Source organism: Hoplias malabaricus, chromosome 13 (genome assembly GCF_029633855.1).
Source record: "Hoplias malabaricus isolate fHopMal1 chromosome 13, fHopMal1.hap1, whole genome shotgun sequence".
Taxonomy (NCBI): Eukaryota; Metazoa; Chordata; class Actinopteri; order Characiformes; family Erythrinidae; genus Hoplias; species Hoplias malabaricus.
In genome coordinates this window covers 1,535,507-1,554,086 of record NC_089812.1, presented here as the reverse complement: position 1 = coordinate 1,554,086, position 18,580 = coordinate 1,535,507, and the positions used below count along the sequence as shown (strand labels likewise).

Here is an 18,580-nt window from a genome sequence, read left to right as displayed (position 1 = left end):
GACACATGTCAGAGACCCTAAATCAATTAAACTGCAGCAGGAAGCAGAGGGTCTTCAAAAGCTGACGTTCTGCGAAGCCCACGGGGGAACAACCAAAGTGTTTGGATGCTAAAGAAGAAACATTTTTCTTTGATGGCTTCAGTGACACGTGTTGTGGATGTTTCTGATCCTCAACAGCTGCTTATAGATTGATAAATAATCACTGTTCATTATTTGTGTTCATTAGTGCACCTATGGGATTTCTAATAGTACGTTTGCAATGTTATTGTCTGAAACTTAAAACGATGCTGATGGGGCTGTGTACAGTAAGATTCCAGGAGAAAATGGGACTCTTAACAACCGTGCAAGATCTGGTGCCGCACAGCACATATCGTCACTGTCCAATGAAAAACATGTATGTCCAAAAACATTCATTCATTACCCTTATCCAGTTCAGGGTTGCGGTGGGTCCAGAGCCTACCTGGAATCATTGGGCGCAAAGCATGAATATACCCTGGAGGGGGCGTCAGTCCTTCAATGGGAACACACACACATTCATACACTTTAGAGTCAACAATCCTCCTACCAACGTGTGTTTTTGGAGTATGGGAGGAAACCCACGCAGACACAGGGAGAACACACCACACTCCTCACAGACAGTCACCTGGAGGAAACCCACGCAGACACAGGGAGAACACATCACACTCCTCACAGACAGTCACCCGGAGGAAACCCACACAGACACAGGGAGAACACACCACACTCCTCACAGACAGTCACCCAGAGGAAACCCATGCGGACACAGGGAGAACACATCACACTCCTCACAGAAAGTCACCCGGAGGAAACCCACACAGACACAGGGAGAACACACCACACTCCTCACAGACAGTCACCCGGAGGAAACCCACACAGACACAGGGAGAACACACCACACTCCTCACAGACAGTCACCCGGAGGAAACCCACACAGACACAGGGAGAACACACCACACTCCTCACAGACAGTCACCCGGAGGAAACCCACACAGACACAGGGAGAACACATCACACTCCTCACAGAAAGTCACCCGGAGGAAACCCACACAGACACAGGGAGAACACACCACACTCCTCACAGACAGTCACCCAGAGGAAACCCATGCGGACACAGGGAGAACACACCACACTCCTCACAGTCACCCGGAGGAAACCCACGCAGACACAGAGAGAACACACCACACTCCTCACAGACAGTCACCCAGAGGAAACCCATGCGGACACAGGGAGAACACATCACACTCCTCACAGAAAGTCACCCGGAGGAAACCCACACAGACACAGGGAGAACACACCACACTCCTCACAGACAGTCACCCAGAGGAAACCCATGCGGACACAGGGAGAACACACCACACTCCTCACAGACAGTCACCCGGAGGAAACCCACGCAGACACAGAGAGAACACACCACACTCCTCACAGACAGTCACCCGGAGGAAACCCACGCAGACACAGAGAGAACACACCACACTCCTCACAGACAGTCACCCGGAGCGGGTATCGAACCCACAACCTCCAGATCCCTAGAGCTGTGTGACTGCGACACTCCCTGTCCAACAACAGTACATTTAAAAGTACTAGAAGTAATTTGGGAGCCTTTTTATCGGTTTTCAAATGATGTAGTAAACAAAAATGGCCAAAAATGGAAATGCACATTTTTTCATTGGAGAGCGACGATATACAGCTTTCATTATTTGAGACCTTTTATTTCACTCCGGATCTGAACACCCCCACAGCTGTGCGCCCATCGTTCCACTGTGAAAAGGGGAGCTCAGTGGTTATGGTTCTGAAAGGATGTGGAATTGAAGATAATAAGGAGCTTGGACAGAAGAAAACAAACAAACACAAAGGTCTAAAATCACACACTGTGTCCAGATTAAGTGGTCAGTAAATGGATGGACAAGTGTGTAGTTACTAATAAATGGAGAGACTGTGTAAATGTCGTGTTGGGGTTTGTGAAGGTGTAATAGGATGCATGTGTCCTGCCAGCTGAGAGTTTGTTGTTGTTCTGGGCTTATTTACTACGTACAGAGGCTCAGCATTAAGCAGCTCTCTGTTCAATATGGAGCCACACAGCGTTTCTATACTTTCTATTCTTTACTTGGTTGGTAGAGGACTACTGAGTACCCTTGAGGTTGGATCACTTTCTCACCAGAAACGAACTGCTCCAGAATAGCTTTGGGACCACGTCTGAGTGTGATTTACCGTTTTCACAACTGTTCAAACGAACTGCACCAAGGGTGAAAACGAATTGGAATTTGGTGCAGATGTGAAAACACACTGCGATACACACATTGAGGACACGGATGTTTGCACATACACCGAAGAATTTTACCGTGCAGTGTTTCTACAGGGTTCAAAACTGCGATGTGTGATATTATTGCCCCAAATTACTTAATTCATCCTGATTCTAGTGCTGCACTCCTAATTCTCACATGGATCCGGCCTGAACTGTTTCTTTTAAAGCTTCTCCATGACTCGGAGCTGGTGGAGGCAGTTGGGTTTTGATGGCTGGATTATAGGTAGCTAGATGAGATCTCAAATTTTAGATTTCCCTGTTTCACAGTGATTTTCTGATACAGATTGACTGCCTCTACCTTTTCATTTGGTTGAAAGCTGAAATGCTCCCAAACTGTCGAAGTTGCATTGGTTTTGTGAGTTTGTTTGCTGCCATTGTGTTCATTTTATAAAACGAAGACTGACACTCAGCCTTTCAGGTGCCAACAATTGGGAAAACATTCGTTACACACACACACACCAAAGTGTAAAACAAGAAAGACCATGCAATGAAAGTGAAAACATGTTTACTGGCTGTTCCTTGCGGTTGGCTGGTTAATAGCGTGGTATTACCCTGATGCGGCTATTGTGACAGCCCTAAGCATAACCAATAAAAGTACCATAAGATGAGATGCCCACTACCAAGCCTCCACCAGAAGTGTTGGGTTGTGGAGCAATGGAACTGCATCCTGGTGGAATGGAGCTCCATACTGTACCTTTGGCAAGTACCACAACAGTTGTCTCCAATGCCCTTATTGTTGAATGCTATCAGAATTAGTGACATTTGTTCCAACACCTGTTGTACAGACATTAACAGGCTGTTATTCAGTAGATTAATGTGGATTTGTCCACAAACTTTTGGCCATATAGTGTGTTTTGACAAGATGTAGAAATCCTTTTGTCCTATTTGCTTCTCAGCGCTATTAAAGACGACCCTTCATTAATGGGAGTTTGTGAGTGGGAGTGTGTGCCAGGCTTTGGCTGTGGCAGTGCCAGCCAGGTCCCTCTGAGCCTGTTAAAAAGACGTTAACAAATGACACACGCTGACCAGGCTGTGAAGACGAGGGCCAGATACTGCTGTTACCATGGAAAACAGACTTTAAAGCCACTGTCCACTCATATCCCTCCTCCTCTGCTGACCGCTGTCTATCTGTGTAACAGTGGATGTAACATCAAGTCTGCCAGAGAACCAATCAGTGTTAACGATACATTTCTGTCCCTCCTCTTGATAAAGACGCTGCCTTCTGTGCATTCAGTCTCTAAAGCCCTGCTGGGAGAGGGAGATTGTCTCAGGGGGACAACTGTAATAAAGCACTGTCCATGATCCTTCAGCGATGACCCATCTGCATCCAGACTACGTTAATACCACTGCAGGAAGAATGAGCTTCCTAAAATAGGCCCTAAATAGGTCCTCACCCACATTCAAACATCTAGAACAGGTACATAGCGTCTCCGCCTGCCAGGCACTGATAAGTTTCTCTTGACTGGCGATGACACTTTTTTTGGCCCAGAATTCGGAGCACTAGAATAGAGCATAGGTCGTCGGAGCAAAGGCATGGGCGTACAATGTGTGTGTGTGTGTGTGTGTGTGTGTGTATTATAAAGATTATAGACTAAACTTTCATTGCTGGCAGCCTCTCAGCTCTCAGCAGCTGCAGGGGCGTCCAAACCCAGCCTTGTGGGTTTCTTTGCAGTGGTTTACCCTTGTGCCATGTGATTTATGTTGCTATGGAGATGCCGCTGTCAATCATTCTGTGATCTCACCCACCCTCACGGCTCAGAGCAGCAGTAGTGAAAGATAATTGGAGCTGTTCAACTCTTTTAAACTTTAATAAACTCACTCTCTGTTTATGAACTGTACAGATCTCTGAGGTAAACACTTATTCCGTAGCATATCTTTATTATAAACTTAAAAAGGAAGGGTGTTTTGGCTTTAACTTCTATGGTGTTCATAGACAGGTGCCACATTTGCTTTATTAAAATGCACAGAGTAACTCGAGCTATACTTTAAACCTGCAACGTTAGGTATTTGAAGCTTTTCTAATAAGTACTTTTGGCACTTACAGATTCGTCATGGCCTTGGCAAATGTTGTGTGGTCCAATGGGCTAACAGCCATGACCCGAACTTGACTTGGGTTGCGGCATGTGTTGTGTGGACCAGACGTGGTCCAAATATCGATGTGGCCCGGATTTGTTCCACAACACATCTGATATCTGGCCAATAAAAGGTGAATCTGTGGCTGGCACAACCAGACTCACCCTGAATCAACATGGTCATTCGCGGTCCATAAGATAACTTCAGATGTGCCACAACTATGCACCCACTAACAAAACATGAAAGAATATCAGCCATATCTGAGCCTAAGATCACAGCCGAGCAGTGTATAAAGCCACCAGTACTGGTCTGTTGTTAAGCGGTGGAGCTGTGCTCTCTGGAGTGTACCTAATACCTCTGGGGCAAACAGGAGTGGCAGAACTAATGATCCAACATCAGGACCTGCTCTCACTAATGTTTCTGTAGCTAAATGCCATCAAATTGTGGCAGCAACTGAGCAGATGCTCCAAAACATAGTCTAAAGCCTCCCCGGGAGAATAGAGACATTGCTCCTGATTAATGCTGTGCCTTTCAGGAACATTGGACACGCATGTGCCCAAATACTTTTGTCTTATAATGTAGTCGTGAGCAGCTATTGTGTTGTGAATCGTATCACTGCTGCCTTCCCTCAGCTGTAACTAACGCCGCGTTGAGTATTACACTTGATGTAATTTGTGACCATTAGCAGGTCCTACTAGAGCTCAGTGAGGGGGAAAAGCAATGTTTGGACAGTATGGACGAGCTCTAAATCGTCCAATTAGCCCTGGAACGTCTCCTGGAGAAGACACGAGGCCGCTCTTCCCCAGCAGTTAATCTCGGGTGGGCGCTCTCATTGGTGCGTTCTGCATGAGAGCTGTTTAATTGCTTCAGTTATGTGTATTTCAGAGCGATTCCTCTCCGCAGTCGTGTGTGGATAATTAACAACTGGCCCTGATTGTGAGCTGGATGAAAGCCTGTCTGCGTCACTGCGGTAGCCTTCTGAGTTCTCGTCCTTGGGGTTCGGGTTTGAGATTCAAGACTGCAAGGTGGTCAATAGAGAGTGTCATAATGGTTCTTCAAGCTTTGATCTCCATCAGGTCTCTCATTAGAACATTCACCTACACACACACACACACACACACAAAGGAAATTAGATGCTTAGTGCAGGTCGCGTGCTTGTGTAGTGCAATGGGTTACGGCTACACGGCGCAAAACTACATGCATACAGACCGTTACAACGACTGCCATCAACGTTGCCAAAGCCTGCAGTAGTGGTGTGCCGGACTCCCATAGAGTCACTCTAAATGGCAGCATGTTTTGTTTGTTGTCATGCTACTTTAATGAGGCCCTGCCTCCTGTGAAAGCACATTCTGGTTCACTTCAAACAGGACAAGCTCATCCACATTCTGCTGCCTTCTCAAGAGCTTGCCTTGAAGTCATAGATACTACGCCATTATCACGTCTGAGGGATGCTATTGGATGCTCATCCTTACAAATATCATTACAATCGTACACTTTCTTCAGGGTGCAACTTTAGTTTTTTCCTTTTACACTTGTGTATAACTCTTTAAATAAATATTTAAACTATTTAAGATACTTCCTACTCTGATATAAATATGTCAACAATTTGTATCTCCATTTTCGATGCGTTACTATAAAAATGATCAAAAATTACTTGGAAAAATGTCATTTCTCATAGGCCTCCCATTACCTAGTGGATGAGACTCTCTTTGTGTTTAAATCTCTATTCTGGTAGATTTCTTAGCTTTACTTATAGACACACATTCCTCATATTGGTATTGCACACTGAAAGCTTCTCCAAAGTTCTCCCAAACCCTGAGGACAGAATCTTAGGGTCAGAATGGCTAATTCTCCAAAGGAGAGTGGCTCATGCGATGGAAAAAAGTGACAGTATCGATTGGGCAGATTGTATTTTATAGCAGTGGCCTTCCATTACTGCGTTCGGCTTTGCATTACCGCGCTCAGACTTTTCCTCCTCCGTCTGTCTCCATGTAGAGGGAGTTTATCATCTCCCTTCATGCGCAAGGACACACTGGACACACTGTAAATAACTATAAAAATAAATAACTCACCTCTGTGTACACACTGTGGATTACTGCCTGGGGGTGGTTCTGTGTTGAAATGATTCAATTGTGGTACAACACAATGCTACAATACCTTGGAAACCTAAACGTCTCCCTCAGGTTGGTGATTGTGGAATCAGATTCATTAAAAAATTAATAAATAAGACAATACTACAATTGTAATAAAAGTGTTACCATTATAACACGGTAAAAAGCCCATATTTGTTGCGCTTAGCAAATCTGTAGGACAGCCTCACACTCTAGGTCCTCCCCAAGCACAGTGCTAGCCACTGAGGACATCTGTTAACTGATGTGACAGATCTGTGAATTTGACATTTTCCTCTAAGCGTGTCGAACTGTCCAGTGGTGTTATGTTTGCAGCAGTTCAATAAGAGGTCACACGCCTTGGAGGAAGCCTGTGCTTGCCCTCACTCTCTCAGGCAGTTCGCACTATGTGGGGCTTTCAGCACCTTATGCTTTAAATGATAATGAGCCACTCACTGTTCACCCCCACCCAGAGTGCACAGCAGTGAGGAGCGAGGAGCAGGAACTCTGGATTTTAGTCATTTTTGCTCAGTTCTCTTTTTTCCTCAGTTCTCATTTCACTCAGCGCTCTTATTTCTCCTTGTTAGTTGTGTCTGTTTTGACTTCTTCACAAAAAGTCCCCTTTAAAAATGATCATTCCGGTGGTGAGGTTTGATTCAGACGTTGGGAATATTACCACTTCAATATCTTAAACCTCAGGGGACCATTCTGCCATTCAGACACAGCTGGGCTATGATGTCATTGTCTCCGTCAAATGGAGCCTGAGAATCTGTGATAAAGAAAAGCCATTATACGAACGCTGTGTTTAATTGACATAATGAAGGATTTGCTGCTGATTGGTCCAGGCGCTTCAGTATTCCTCCAGAGAGTGATCGCTGGTATCTCCATCTCAGAAGATTATTAGAACCGTCAGTTGCTACAGCTGGGGAACCCTCTTGATCACGAGCCTCTGCTCAGCTCGAATTAAAGAAAGCCACTGAGATTTTATTAATAAAGCTCCCCAAGCCAGAGACGATTACCGTTATTACTCCCAGACTCCAGTTCCCTGCTCGGATATTAGTGTTGTCACAGTGTCCACTCGTTTTTGGTTAAAGGCTGTCCACCAGATAAAGGGACTAGGAATAAATGTCGGCAATAATCAGCATCAGAAATGGCCGTGTGAATGAGGGAATTAGAACAAATGGCAGTGGGGATTAAAAGCGATGAATCCGTGAGTCGCTACGCAGTCAGCGGAATTAAATTAGCTGATGTGGATGGAGGGAGAGAGGTGGAGAAGCTACACCAGCACAGCCACATGCTGTAGGACTGGTTTTACAGCATTCAACTTTACTTTCACATATCTATGCTTTCAGATTACTGCGCTGGAACCAAAGGGACCCAAGTACGTTTCCCAACAATCTTTGCAGTGTATCGAACACCATTCAAGTGATTTTTCCTTATAGCAATGGATTCTTGCTGTTGGGTGTTTAAATACACCAGTGAAAACGTGTTTTATCATGTAATGTTTATGACATAAAATGCATGGAAGGCTTGATTTATTGTGTAGTAGATTATAGCACACAGCTAGCATAAGAGGGGATTCCTGCGTGGTTGTTTAGAGCGTAGAGGTGATGCCTAAAAAGTCTTAAATTAGTGGTTCTCCACATTGTACATTCTCATCTTGGAGAATCCTGAAATATCTAACTGCACAGTCCACCAGAGGGTGGTGTAGAGCCTTTTTAATTCGTCCAGTCCAGAGAAGGAAGAATGGAAAGACTACTGCAGCCGGCTAAAGGCTGTGCAGCTATTGATGTTTAAGACTCTGCACATTTTTTTATCACACACTATGGACTGGTGCTTTGGGTTTAACACAATACAATAATGATGACACCTGTTCCTATGACATTAGGAAGTCTTGGTTAATGTTTTGACACATTCTCACTGTGTTTCCTCAGGAATAATGGCAGATAAAGAGGGCACCGTTCCTGTGGCCGAGGAGGAGGATGAAACTGACCTGAACTACCAGCCGCCCGCTCAGAAAAGTCTGCAGGAAATTCAGGAACTGGACAAAGATGACGAGAGCCTCAACAAGTACAAACAAACCCTGCTGGGGTCTGGCCCTGTGGTCTCAGGTCAGTGTCGCGCACAGACTTTCTTCACCCGTACATATGTTCATCCACATGTTGTTTCATGTGGGTTTGTGCCTTTGCTTGAAGTATTATTATAAAGGGAAGTAGTGTGAAGTTATACAGTGGTATGAAATTTGGCCATTTTGAGGTAAAAACCCCAGCTTAGGTTCATGGCTCGGACAAACTCTAATAAAGTACATACCTTACGTGTGTCCTAATAACTCACGACTGCATTCAAACTATGTTCCCAAACTAAAAGTGCTGAATATGCACCCTTCATTTTGACAGGGGAGCTGTTAGTGTAAAAGCTATTACGTAGCATGGACCAAAAAGTGAGTATAGTCGAGTAGAGAAGGTACCATGCAGTGGAAAAGCACCATCATAAGAAGAGTATTTATATTGGACCCTACTGTCCCATTATTGAAATGCCAGTACGTCAAAAGCTACACAGCAGATGGCGGTCCGGCAAAACTAGACTTGCCCGGATTTTCATTCTCCCACTCGTTCTACCCAGTCATCTTCCATCCATCCATCAATCCATGCATCCATCCATCCATAAATGCATCACATCAGCCACTCGTCTATCTGTCCATCCTTGCATCCCTGCTTTTTCATTCTCCCACACTTTTTACCCAGCCTTCTATGTCTCCATCAGCTCATCCATTCAGCCGTGCCTGCATTCTAGCTTTTTTATCATAAGTGTTTAAACTTCCTTCATCCTTTCCATCCATCCATCATCCACCCATCATTCCACCATCTTCTGCTTCCCTAAATCTGAGCCGCAGTTGAGCGTTCGCTGGAGCTCTGACACATTCTTTCATTCATTCGCTCTTCACTGCCAGCGTTTATCAGACAGAGATAGGCAGATGATGGGACGTGCTGAACGAGGTGAAAGAATGCATCCGTCCGTCTCTGCTGACAGCGAATTAGATAGTGTTTGTTCTTCTTTAAAATAACAGCGCTTGCGGTGGTCTCCTGAGACCCTCCACACAGCTGTCTGGACCCGGTCTCGGGAGTAAACACGGCCTCGCTCCACAGCCTCCAAAATCAACATGCTCCTGACATGAGGCCTTCTCTGTAATAAAGATCATATTGGAAGTTATATTATTATCATTCATCCTCTCATCCATCCATCCATTTATTCATTTATCCATCCATTCCTCCAACAACCTTAAATACGAACATATAAATGATTATAGACATTATTAAGTCTTAAAAATATTAAACATCTAATTTAGCAGAATAATGTTCACTTATAACTAACCCACCTGTTTCATCCCTTCATCGAATCTATCTGTCCATTCCTGTGTCCAAGCATCCAGCCTGAGAGAGAGAGAGAGAGAGAGAGAGAGAGAGAGAGAGAGAGAGAGAGAGAGAGAGAGAGAGAGAGAGAGAGAGAGAGAGAGAGAGAGAGAGAGAGAGAGAGAGAGAGAGAGAGAGAGAGAGAGAGAGAGAGAGAGAAGCACTGGGCTGATTTCATGGTTAGTTATCGAGTGTCTGAGGGGATGATGGATTGTTACAGAAAGGCCAGGTTTGTTTGTTTTCCGCGAGAACGAACTCCGGCCAGATGGAAATCCAATCCTGTTTTTTCATTAGAGCTCCTGCCAAACAAAGAGCCGGCTCTTATCTGTAGCTCGAGGCAGAAGAATTAAATATTTCTACCTTATTTCCCTCCTCCTGGTGCGCAGCTTTGAACTCCACTCTGTTTAGGCTTTCTTTTCATTTCTGTCGTGTGATCAATCGGATTCTGGCGTTCATTTTTTGTCAAGCGCCACTTGTGCGTCAAGAGCGTTTGCCCTGTAAACTCTTCCGATTCATAAATGATTCATTCTCACATTTCTGGCCATGGCCTGGTTAATAATAGCCTTCATTCAATGGAGTGACCCAAGGCACATGGCAGTGGTTGATAGCTCAGCTTTTCATGTTTTGGTCTAAAGGCAAAGCGCAGTCCCAGTGTCGCAATAAATGATTAAACCTAAGTCGAGGGTGCTTTTCTTCTGCTCGTGACATCTTAGGAATCACCTTCTCTTCTCATCATCATCATCATCATCATCATCATTTTCTTCTCCGCTTCTCCATTTCAGGGTCGCGGTGACCTTCTCTTCTGACTCCATTATTTCAGTTGTTTCTCAAGGACCCTCTAGATCAGGCATCAGGCATCAGGCAGACCAACACAGATCTGGGAACGGATTTTTTGGAGCTATCATAGAATATTATTTTTTCAGATGGTTATGGTAATAAAAACTCATCCATCTAATAGAGCAATAGCTTCACTGGACTGAGCCAATCCAACTTGTGCTGACCCTGTATGGCCTTCAGCGAGTGAGAGGGGGCATGAGGGTAAGGACAGCGTGACCTGTTCACTAGAGGGAGGGGCATGAGAGTCAGGACAGCGTGACCTGTTCACTAGAGGGAGGGGCATGAGTGTGAGGACAGTGTGACCTGTTCACTAGAGGGAGGGGCATGAGAGTGAGGACAGTGTGACCTGTTCACTAGAGGGAGGGGCATGAGAGTCAGGACAGCGTGACCTGTTCACTAGAGGGAGGGGCATGAGAGTGAGGACAGCGTGACCTGTTCACTAGAGGGAGGGGCATGAGAGTGAGGACAGCGTGACCTGTTCACTAGAGGGAGGGGCATGAGAGTGAGGACAGCGTGACCTCTTCACTAGAGGGAGGGGCATGAGGGTAAGGACAGCGTGACCTGTTCACTAGAGGGAGGGGCATGAGAGTGAGGACAGCGTGACCTGTTCACTAGAGGGAGGGGCATGAGAGTGAGGACAGCGTGACCTCTTCACTAGAGGGAGGGGCATGAGGGTAAGGACAGCGTGACCTGTTCAATAGAGGGAGGGGCATGAGGGTGAGGACAGCGTGACCTGTTCACTAGAGGGAGGGGCATGAGGGTGAGGACAGCGTGACCTGTTCACTAGAGGGAGGGGCATGAGGGTGAGGACAGCGTGACCTGTTCACTAGAGGGAGGGGCATGAGGGTGAGGACAGCGTGACCTGTTCACTAGAGGGAGGGGCATGAGAGTCAGGACAGCGTGACCTGTTCACTAGAGGGAGGGGCATGAGGGTGAGGACAGCGTGACCTGTTCACTAGAGGGAGGGGCATGAGTGTGAGGACAGCGTGACCTGTTCACTAGAGGGAGGGGCATGAGAGTCAGGACAGCGTGACCTCTTCACTAGAGGGAGGGGCATGAGTGTGAGGACAGCGTGACCTCTTCACTAGAGGGAGGGGCATGAGTGTGAGGACAGCGTGACCTCTTCACTAGAGGGAGGGGCATGAGAGTCAGGACAGCGTGACCTGTTCACTAGAGGGAGGGGCATGAGAGTCAGGACAGCGTGACCTCTTTACTAGAGGGAGGGGCATGAGAGTGAGGACAGTTTGGCCTGCTTCAAAATAAGGAAGAATGATGAAGGAAACAAACCTGAGAATGATTTTAAAAAGTATTAATTAAAATTAAATATTCATCTTTTAAAAATTAAAAGGCTCTGTTCAAGGCTTGGTTTGAACTTTTTTTTTTAAAGAGGCTTGGTTTATTTTAATTATTCACAGGACAGGTCTTTTTGATGTGGTCATTCTTACATTTGTTGGGGAACAGAGCTGTGTGTTTACACTCTGCTGTAGTGATGGGAATTTCGGCTCTTTTTAGGGAGCCGGTTCTTTTGGCTCGACTCTTTCTGCTCCTAAATGGCTTTGTTTTACCACTAATTTCCACTGGTACAGAACAATATTACCTACATTTTACATGACTATATGGACAAAATATTATTGTTCAATATTAAAAATAATAATAGTGTTGAAATGGCCAATTGTGTTTTAAAGCTGTCTTGTAATAACTCACTGATTGCACTCACACATTCAATTGTATAAATAACTGGATTTTTATTTAAACACCTTAATAAAAAATCACTTGTAAACTCTGAAACACAGCCAATGGAACCCAAAAGTACAAAATAGCTTATTAAATTAAATAATCATCCATTTCTGGGAAATAAAATAAACAAATACTCTGCAAAGTGCAAAACAGCAGCATTCAACGGTAGAGATTTAAACAACCACAACTGTCAACACACATTTAACTGATTTAACATTTTCTTCAACTATTGTTTGGAAGGCAGATTGGGATTCAGGAAAACCAAGTGTCTCAGCTCGGAGGGTTGGAGCTTGCTTATTGTTCTCTGATTGGTTGAATGACAAGCCTTAGAAAATAATGGCTCGGTCTTAGACGGGAAACCGGCTCTCATCGTTCACTTACAAGAGCCGGCTCTTTGAACCGGTTCGTTCGCGACCGACACATCACTACTATGCTGCAGGAGATCAGTGTGTGTATTAAAGTCTCCTACTTTGAAAATTGAAAAGAAATAATGTTGGAACAGTGTGGAATGTTGCTGAGTGGACAGTGATGGACAGAGCTGAAGCTATGTGATGCTATTTGAACTAAGTGAAGGTTGGACATTTTAGCAACTGGACTTCAATGTATTTGTTTATTTATTTGTGTGTGTGTGTGTGTGTGTGTGTGTGGTGGGGGGCGGGTGTTTGTATACACCAGTTAGCAAAAATATCAAAGACCACCTGCTTGGACTTAAGCTCACTGCCCAACCTGCCAGCCCCATTTCTCCACACATTCTACCGACACTAGCACCCTTAGCCCCGCCCCCAAACTGTGTGTGTGTGTGGGGGGGGGGGGTTGGGGTGTTCCTGAATGTTCAGGAATGTTCAGAAGGGGTCAGAGTTCCGAGGTGATGTGATGTCACTGAGGGTATGAAAGAGGGTGCATCGGTGAACTGACTCCAGATTTGCTTTGACCATTGTATTTACTTGTTGTGTTTGAATTGTATCGTCGGTGTAAGGATGGCGGGAGTGCTAGCCCTCATCTTGAGGTTCTTTTGGCAGAAGAGGAAAGAAGCCAAGAAATCTCTCCTCAAACAGCTGCAGGAGGAACTGCAAAAAGAGAGGGAGGCCCGGGAACGCCTGGAGAGACAGAAAAAGAAGGAAAAGAAGCGTTGGACCAAACGGTTCAATCAGCTGGAGGAAGTGCGGAAGAAGGAGAGTGAGGTATACCAGGCCTCCCTCAATGAAAACTCTGACCACAACCAGAAGGAAAAAGAGCTCCAGAGAGAGCTCCTGGAAGTGGCCAGAGAGGAAAAGGCCCAGCTGCAGGAGAAGCTCCAGAAGGAGACGGAGAGAGCCGCGCTGGAGCTGGAGAGGGAGAGAGAGCAGTCGGCTGAGGCAGAAAAGGCGTGGGCAAGGACAGCAGAGACCTGGGCTCAGCGGCTTAAGAAAGCTAAGGGCATCTTGCAAGCCACAAGGGCAGAGAAGGAGGAGCTGAAGAAGAAGGTGCACCAACTTGAAAAGGAGCTGGAGGCAATGAGGAAGGTGAAGGAAGAGCGGTGCTCTGAAATTGAGGGGCTCAGGGCCGAGGTGAAAAAAGCTGAGGACAAGAAGCTAGTGGCTCGGACCTGCTTCAAACAGCTACAGAAGAGGCGCGAGCAACTGGACGCTCAGCAACAATATCACAACCAGCAGTTGGATGAAGCCTGGGCCCAGGTGTTTGAGGAGAGAGAGAAGCTGGAGGCAGAGAAGAAGAGGCTCCAGCTCCTGAAGGAGAATTAGAGAAGGACAGAGATGGAGAGAGGTGCTCCTCGTGTGTAAATAAATAAACCCTAATAAATAAAACCAAATAAATAAATGTTGAATTGCATTTCTGTCTTTGTTGATTTTATTATGGGATGTTGATTTCTGACACATTAATTAGCAGTTAATAAAATGTCAGAAGACACGAATAAGGTGAGTACTGAATGATATTCTAAATCTTAAAGAGCTCAGAGCTTTGGTTTATAACCAAAATGGAGGCGTATTCTTTTCTCCAAGACCCTGAAAACTAGGGGAACTGAATGCGTGCCACGTCCTGATGCGAGGCGACACAGTGAGGCTTTTACCTACTGTCGAATCAAAAGTAGGTGGTGCTTGTTCTACTGAGGGTATGCTCATCAAGTGCCACCATCGCTCTCTGAGTTCAGAACTGAAATGATGAAAATCCTAGCACACTGAGCTAAAATCTAAGAGAATTAGAAATAAAACACTGAAACAGAGACATAGGAGGGTACCAGAGAGAAGAAAAATACTGATAAAGAGAACTAAAACTCCAGAGACACCAGATTAATACTAACAGCAGTGAATAGGAACAGAAAAAGAAGTTTCAAATGGTAAACGAATACTGTCATAAGACACAAGCGAGGAATTACAAAAAAAAGGGAAGAGAACAGAGGAAGGAATGGAACACAAATCTTGACATTTATTTGAAGACCTCTGCTCTAGATAATGGACATTAATGGATGACATGCTGAGCCCAGAGTAGCAATGACACAGGCTCTGTTCTCTCTGTTACAGCTCAGTGGAGCATCCCAATGGTTTTGAAACTGTAATTTTAAGGTAAAAAGTATTACATAGTCTTAATTTAAGTACTGTTTATATGACGGTACTCCACCACGTCTTGCACGGTTGTCAGAAGTGAGACTGAGACATATGCCTTCCTTGGCTATAAATGTTGTCTCAGAAATGGCTCCTAAAATCTTGGATTGGAAGTAAATAAACGTAAGATCCCTGACTGTAGCTGCATTATTAGGAATTTCCGCTGCACAGCCGTAACAGAGGAGAAAGATGAAATGCCTCATCAAGTGTTTAATCTCACTAACAGGGTGTTTAACCTCAGTCATTTCCGTGGGGGGCTGTGACAAGGGAAGCACACCGCGGGCGTTTCTGATGTCCATTAATTTGTTATACATTTTTCCTGGGAGTAATGGATGGATCGGCTCGGGATGATAAATCGTACAGCCGTCTCTGTGCGCATTTGTGTGTGAGCTGTAGGCTCAAAATTTGAAGGAATATCTGTTTGACTTTAATAACATTTATACTGCATACTTTCATAACCTAGAACTGCATTATTTTCTTTAATAATGTCATTTAATATATATTTTACACAATATTTGATATTAAGCAAGTCGTATTATCTTATTTAAACATGGTTTTATTGTGTTGTTGCCCTTTTCCTCATAATATCACTAGTAGTACACCGATGTCTCAGTAGGTAGCGTTCAGGTAGTTAACTTCCAATTCCACCTTAAATGAATCAATTACATTCTAGTGCCTGACAATTCTGCCACATTTAAGGTGGAACTGGAAGGTTATGGAAAAAAAGCAGGGGAATAAGAAGCTGAATTCAGGTTCACAACCCAGAAGTGTTTGTTGTGGGTGGTAATGTATTATTGCTGATGCCGTATGGCGCCTTAAATTACCATAATATCCAGCTGTGCTCCTCTGATATCACTGCAGACTGGTGCACAGCTACCTTAAGAGCACCATTAGTTGCCTTGGAATTAAGTACTGCACTTTTTCTGATGACATATCAGACTCTTGAAGAGTTTCGTAGAGGGAACATTTGTAAGGATGACACTCCAAAAAAGGTGTACATTTTTTTTTTTTTTTTTTGATAAACCCTTTCCTAGTGGGTCTGATGAAAAAAAAGATACCTAGAAAACATGTTCGGTTTTAAAATATGCAAGCCCGTTTCCATTACAAAGCCAAAATAGTCACCAGGGGGCCATCAGAGGGAGGTCAGTCAGGTAAACAGTAGCACACAAGTCTCTCGGGAAACATAGAAAGGTCCAGGCATCCTGAGAAAGGAGCCGAAAAGAGCCTAATTAAAGCTGCCCACAGCCTCCATGGCTCCTAAATATGTTCTGTGGCTTGAAAGTAAATGGCTTTAATGGGAATACACTGTGGTCCACATGATGATATCGCCCTGGAGGAAAGTATGGAGGCAGCAGTCTGAGTTCTCTGGATCTCCAGCGTTGCCCTGTTCACCTTGTGTAATGTCTACTGTTCTCATTTCGGCTATACAAAAAATATCATTTCAGCTTCATTTATTCTCACATTGCACTGCATGAGCCTAAGGTCACCATGCCCAATAACCAAGAGTGGGCAAGAGAGGTGTAAAGGCCCTGCATCATCCAACACATATTTATCTAAACTTAAAATGAGGTCAGGTACTAGATGATGTTGGATGATTAGTTCTGAACTCCATCTGCTAGTCCCAGATGTTTTGGATGGAGCTGCATCACTGCAGAGAGGACAGTTCCACTGCTCTTCAGCCCAGTTCTGGGGGTGGTTCTATAGCCCATACTTAACAATAAGCATGGTGAGCTGGAGGTGATGTGAAGTGGCTTCACCTTTCCTGTTTTATTTCATGGTTTCTCACGGAGACACAAGCTGGACATCAGTGTCTTCCATAGCTGAATCTTAACAAGGAAAAAGCGTGTGCTGCTGAAGATCTGCTTCTGATGTCAAGTGCAGAGACTTTAGGATTGCCCCGCCCCCTTGTCTGAGTCTGTCCAATCACAGCACTGAAACCTCTTTTGTGTGAGAGCGAAATAGACACAATGAGCAGAGAGATGTAAAAACAGAGGAAATAAAAAGGGAGAAGAAGAGAACAGAGTGAAAACGAGTAAAAATCCGAGCTTCTTTTCCTCACTCCTCACTGCTGTGTATTTGAGGTTGAGGTTGAACAGCGAGTGGCTCGTTATTTTTTTAAAGGAACAGGCGCTGAAACCGTTCCAAACGGGGCAGTTTAGACGGGGGGGGGGGTGCTGCTGTGCTGTTTGATCCGTGGGGTATTTTGACCAAAGCAAGTTAAAGACATGTGTTAAAGAAGAGAAGCACCACAGAGTTCAGGACTGATCTGTTTCGTAGCTGTTTTGTAGCCAAAGCCTCTACATCGGGACTAAACACAAGTGGGTCATGTAGTGTTAGTCGTTGTTATAAAAAACCGTTAGTGTCCGAGCAGAACGGGGCGGAGTCCATGGGAAGATGCGGTGGAGATGATAAATGTGTTTCTCCCTGCAGGTGTAAATGAATTCTCATTTTCCTGTCTCCATCTTTCACACAATTCATCCCCAATCGGAGCCTTATCTCAGCTGCCACAGAGGTGTGATGAATGCGTTCCCATCCCCACAGAGTCGGGAAGTGTGTGTCTTCAGTGTTTTTTTACTGAGATACTTCACGGCACCGTTCACTGAAGCGTATCATTAGTCTTTGCTTTCAGAGCTTTAATTAGAGATAGGTGATGTGAACATATCATATTGGGATGTACATTTGTTCGTTCATTCATTCATTCAGCTTCTGTAAGCACCTCCTGATGTGGGTCCAGAACCCACACAAAATCATTGGGTGCAAGGCAGTAACACACCCTGAACAGGCATGAGTCTATCACAGGGCATCACACACTCACCCAGTCACTCACACACTGACACCTGTGGACAGTTTCACACACTCACCCTGTCACTCACACACCCCAGGGCCCTGAGAAACCCTGGGTGAAATCACATGCTAAATATAAATGTGAAAGAAATATTGTTAGTCATGTGCTGAACACTGTAAATAACTGAGTGTGTTTAAATGGTGTAAAATTGTGAACGTAATTTAAATCTAATTCCAGTTCCTGTTTGTGTTGCAGATCCCAGCATTCCCAACGTTCAGGTGACGAGGCTGACGCTGCTGTGTGATCAGGCTCCGGGACCCATCACCATGGACCTAACAGGTTTACTTCCCTTTTATTGATCCTACATCGCCATCAATATCACAGCGTCATTGTAAACATTTAACCTGGGGATCGCTGAGGTTTGTGAACTAGATCTCGATATGATACTGATCACGAGAGCCTGACAACAGCAGAACCACAGAAGAGAACCCAAACAAACAATCCTCATTCAGACTGCTTAATATCTGTGTTATGTTTTGCTGAATAAAATGACAATTTACATTTTCAAAACTTCACAACAGTTGCCACAAAATGAAAAAAGAATGTGCAAATGATTCAAAAACATGTGTGTTACGCTTAAAAACTTTTGTAATTGCGGATATCGTAGAAGAATTGAAATTTCCTCCGGTTTCCTCCGGGTGACTGTCTGTGAG

General features: G+C 44.8%; 1 protein-coding gene across 2 annotated transcripts in view; it reads left to right on the top strand.

Moving 5' to 3' along the window:
• The window catches only part of arhgdig (Rho GDP dissociation inhibitor (GDI) gamma), a 43,199-nt gene that overhangs the window by 11,078 nt on the left and 13,541 nt on the right, over window positions 1-18,580 (top strand). For both annotated transcript variants that reach the window (XM_066641861.1, XM_066641860.1), the window contains exons 2-3: window positions 8,436-8,612; window positions 18,123-18,206. In XM_066641861.1, coding sequence (XP_066497958.1) covers window positions 8,441-8,612; window positions 18,123-18,206 — 256 coding nt within the window. In that variant the 5' untranslated portion in view covers window positions 8,436-8,440. The remainder of the gene's footprint in view (window positions 1-8,435; window positions 8,613-18,122; window positions 18,207-18,580) is intronic.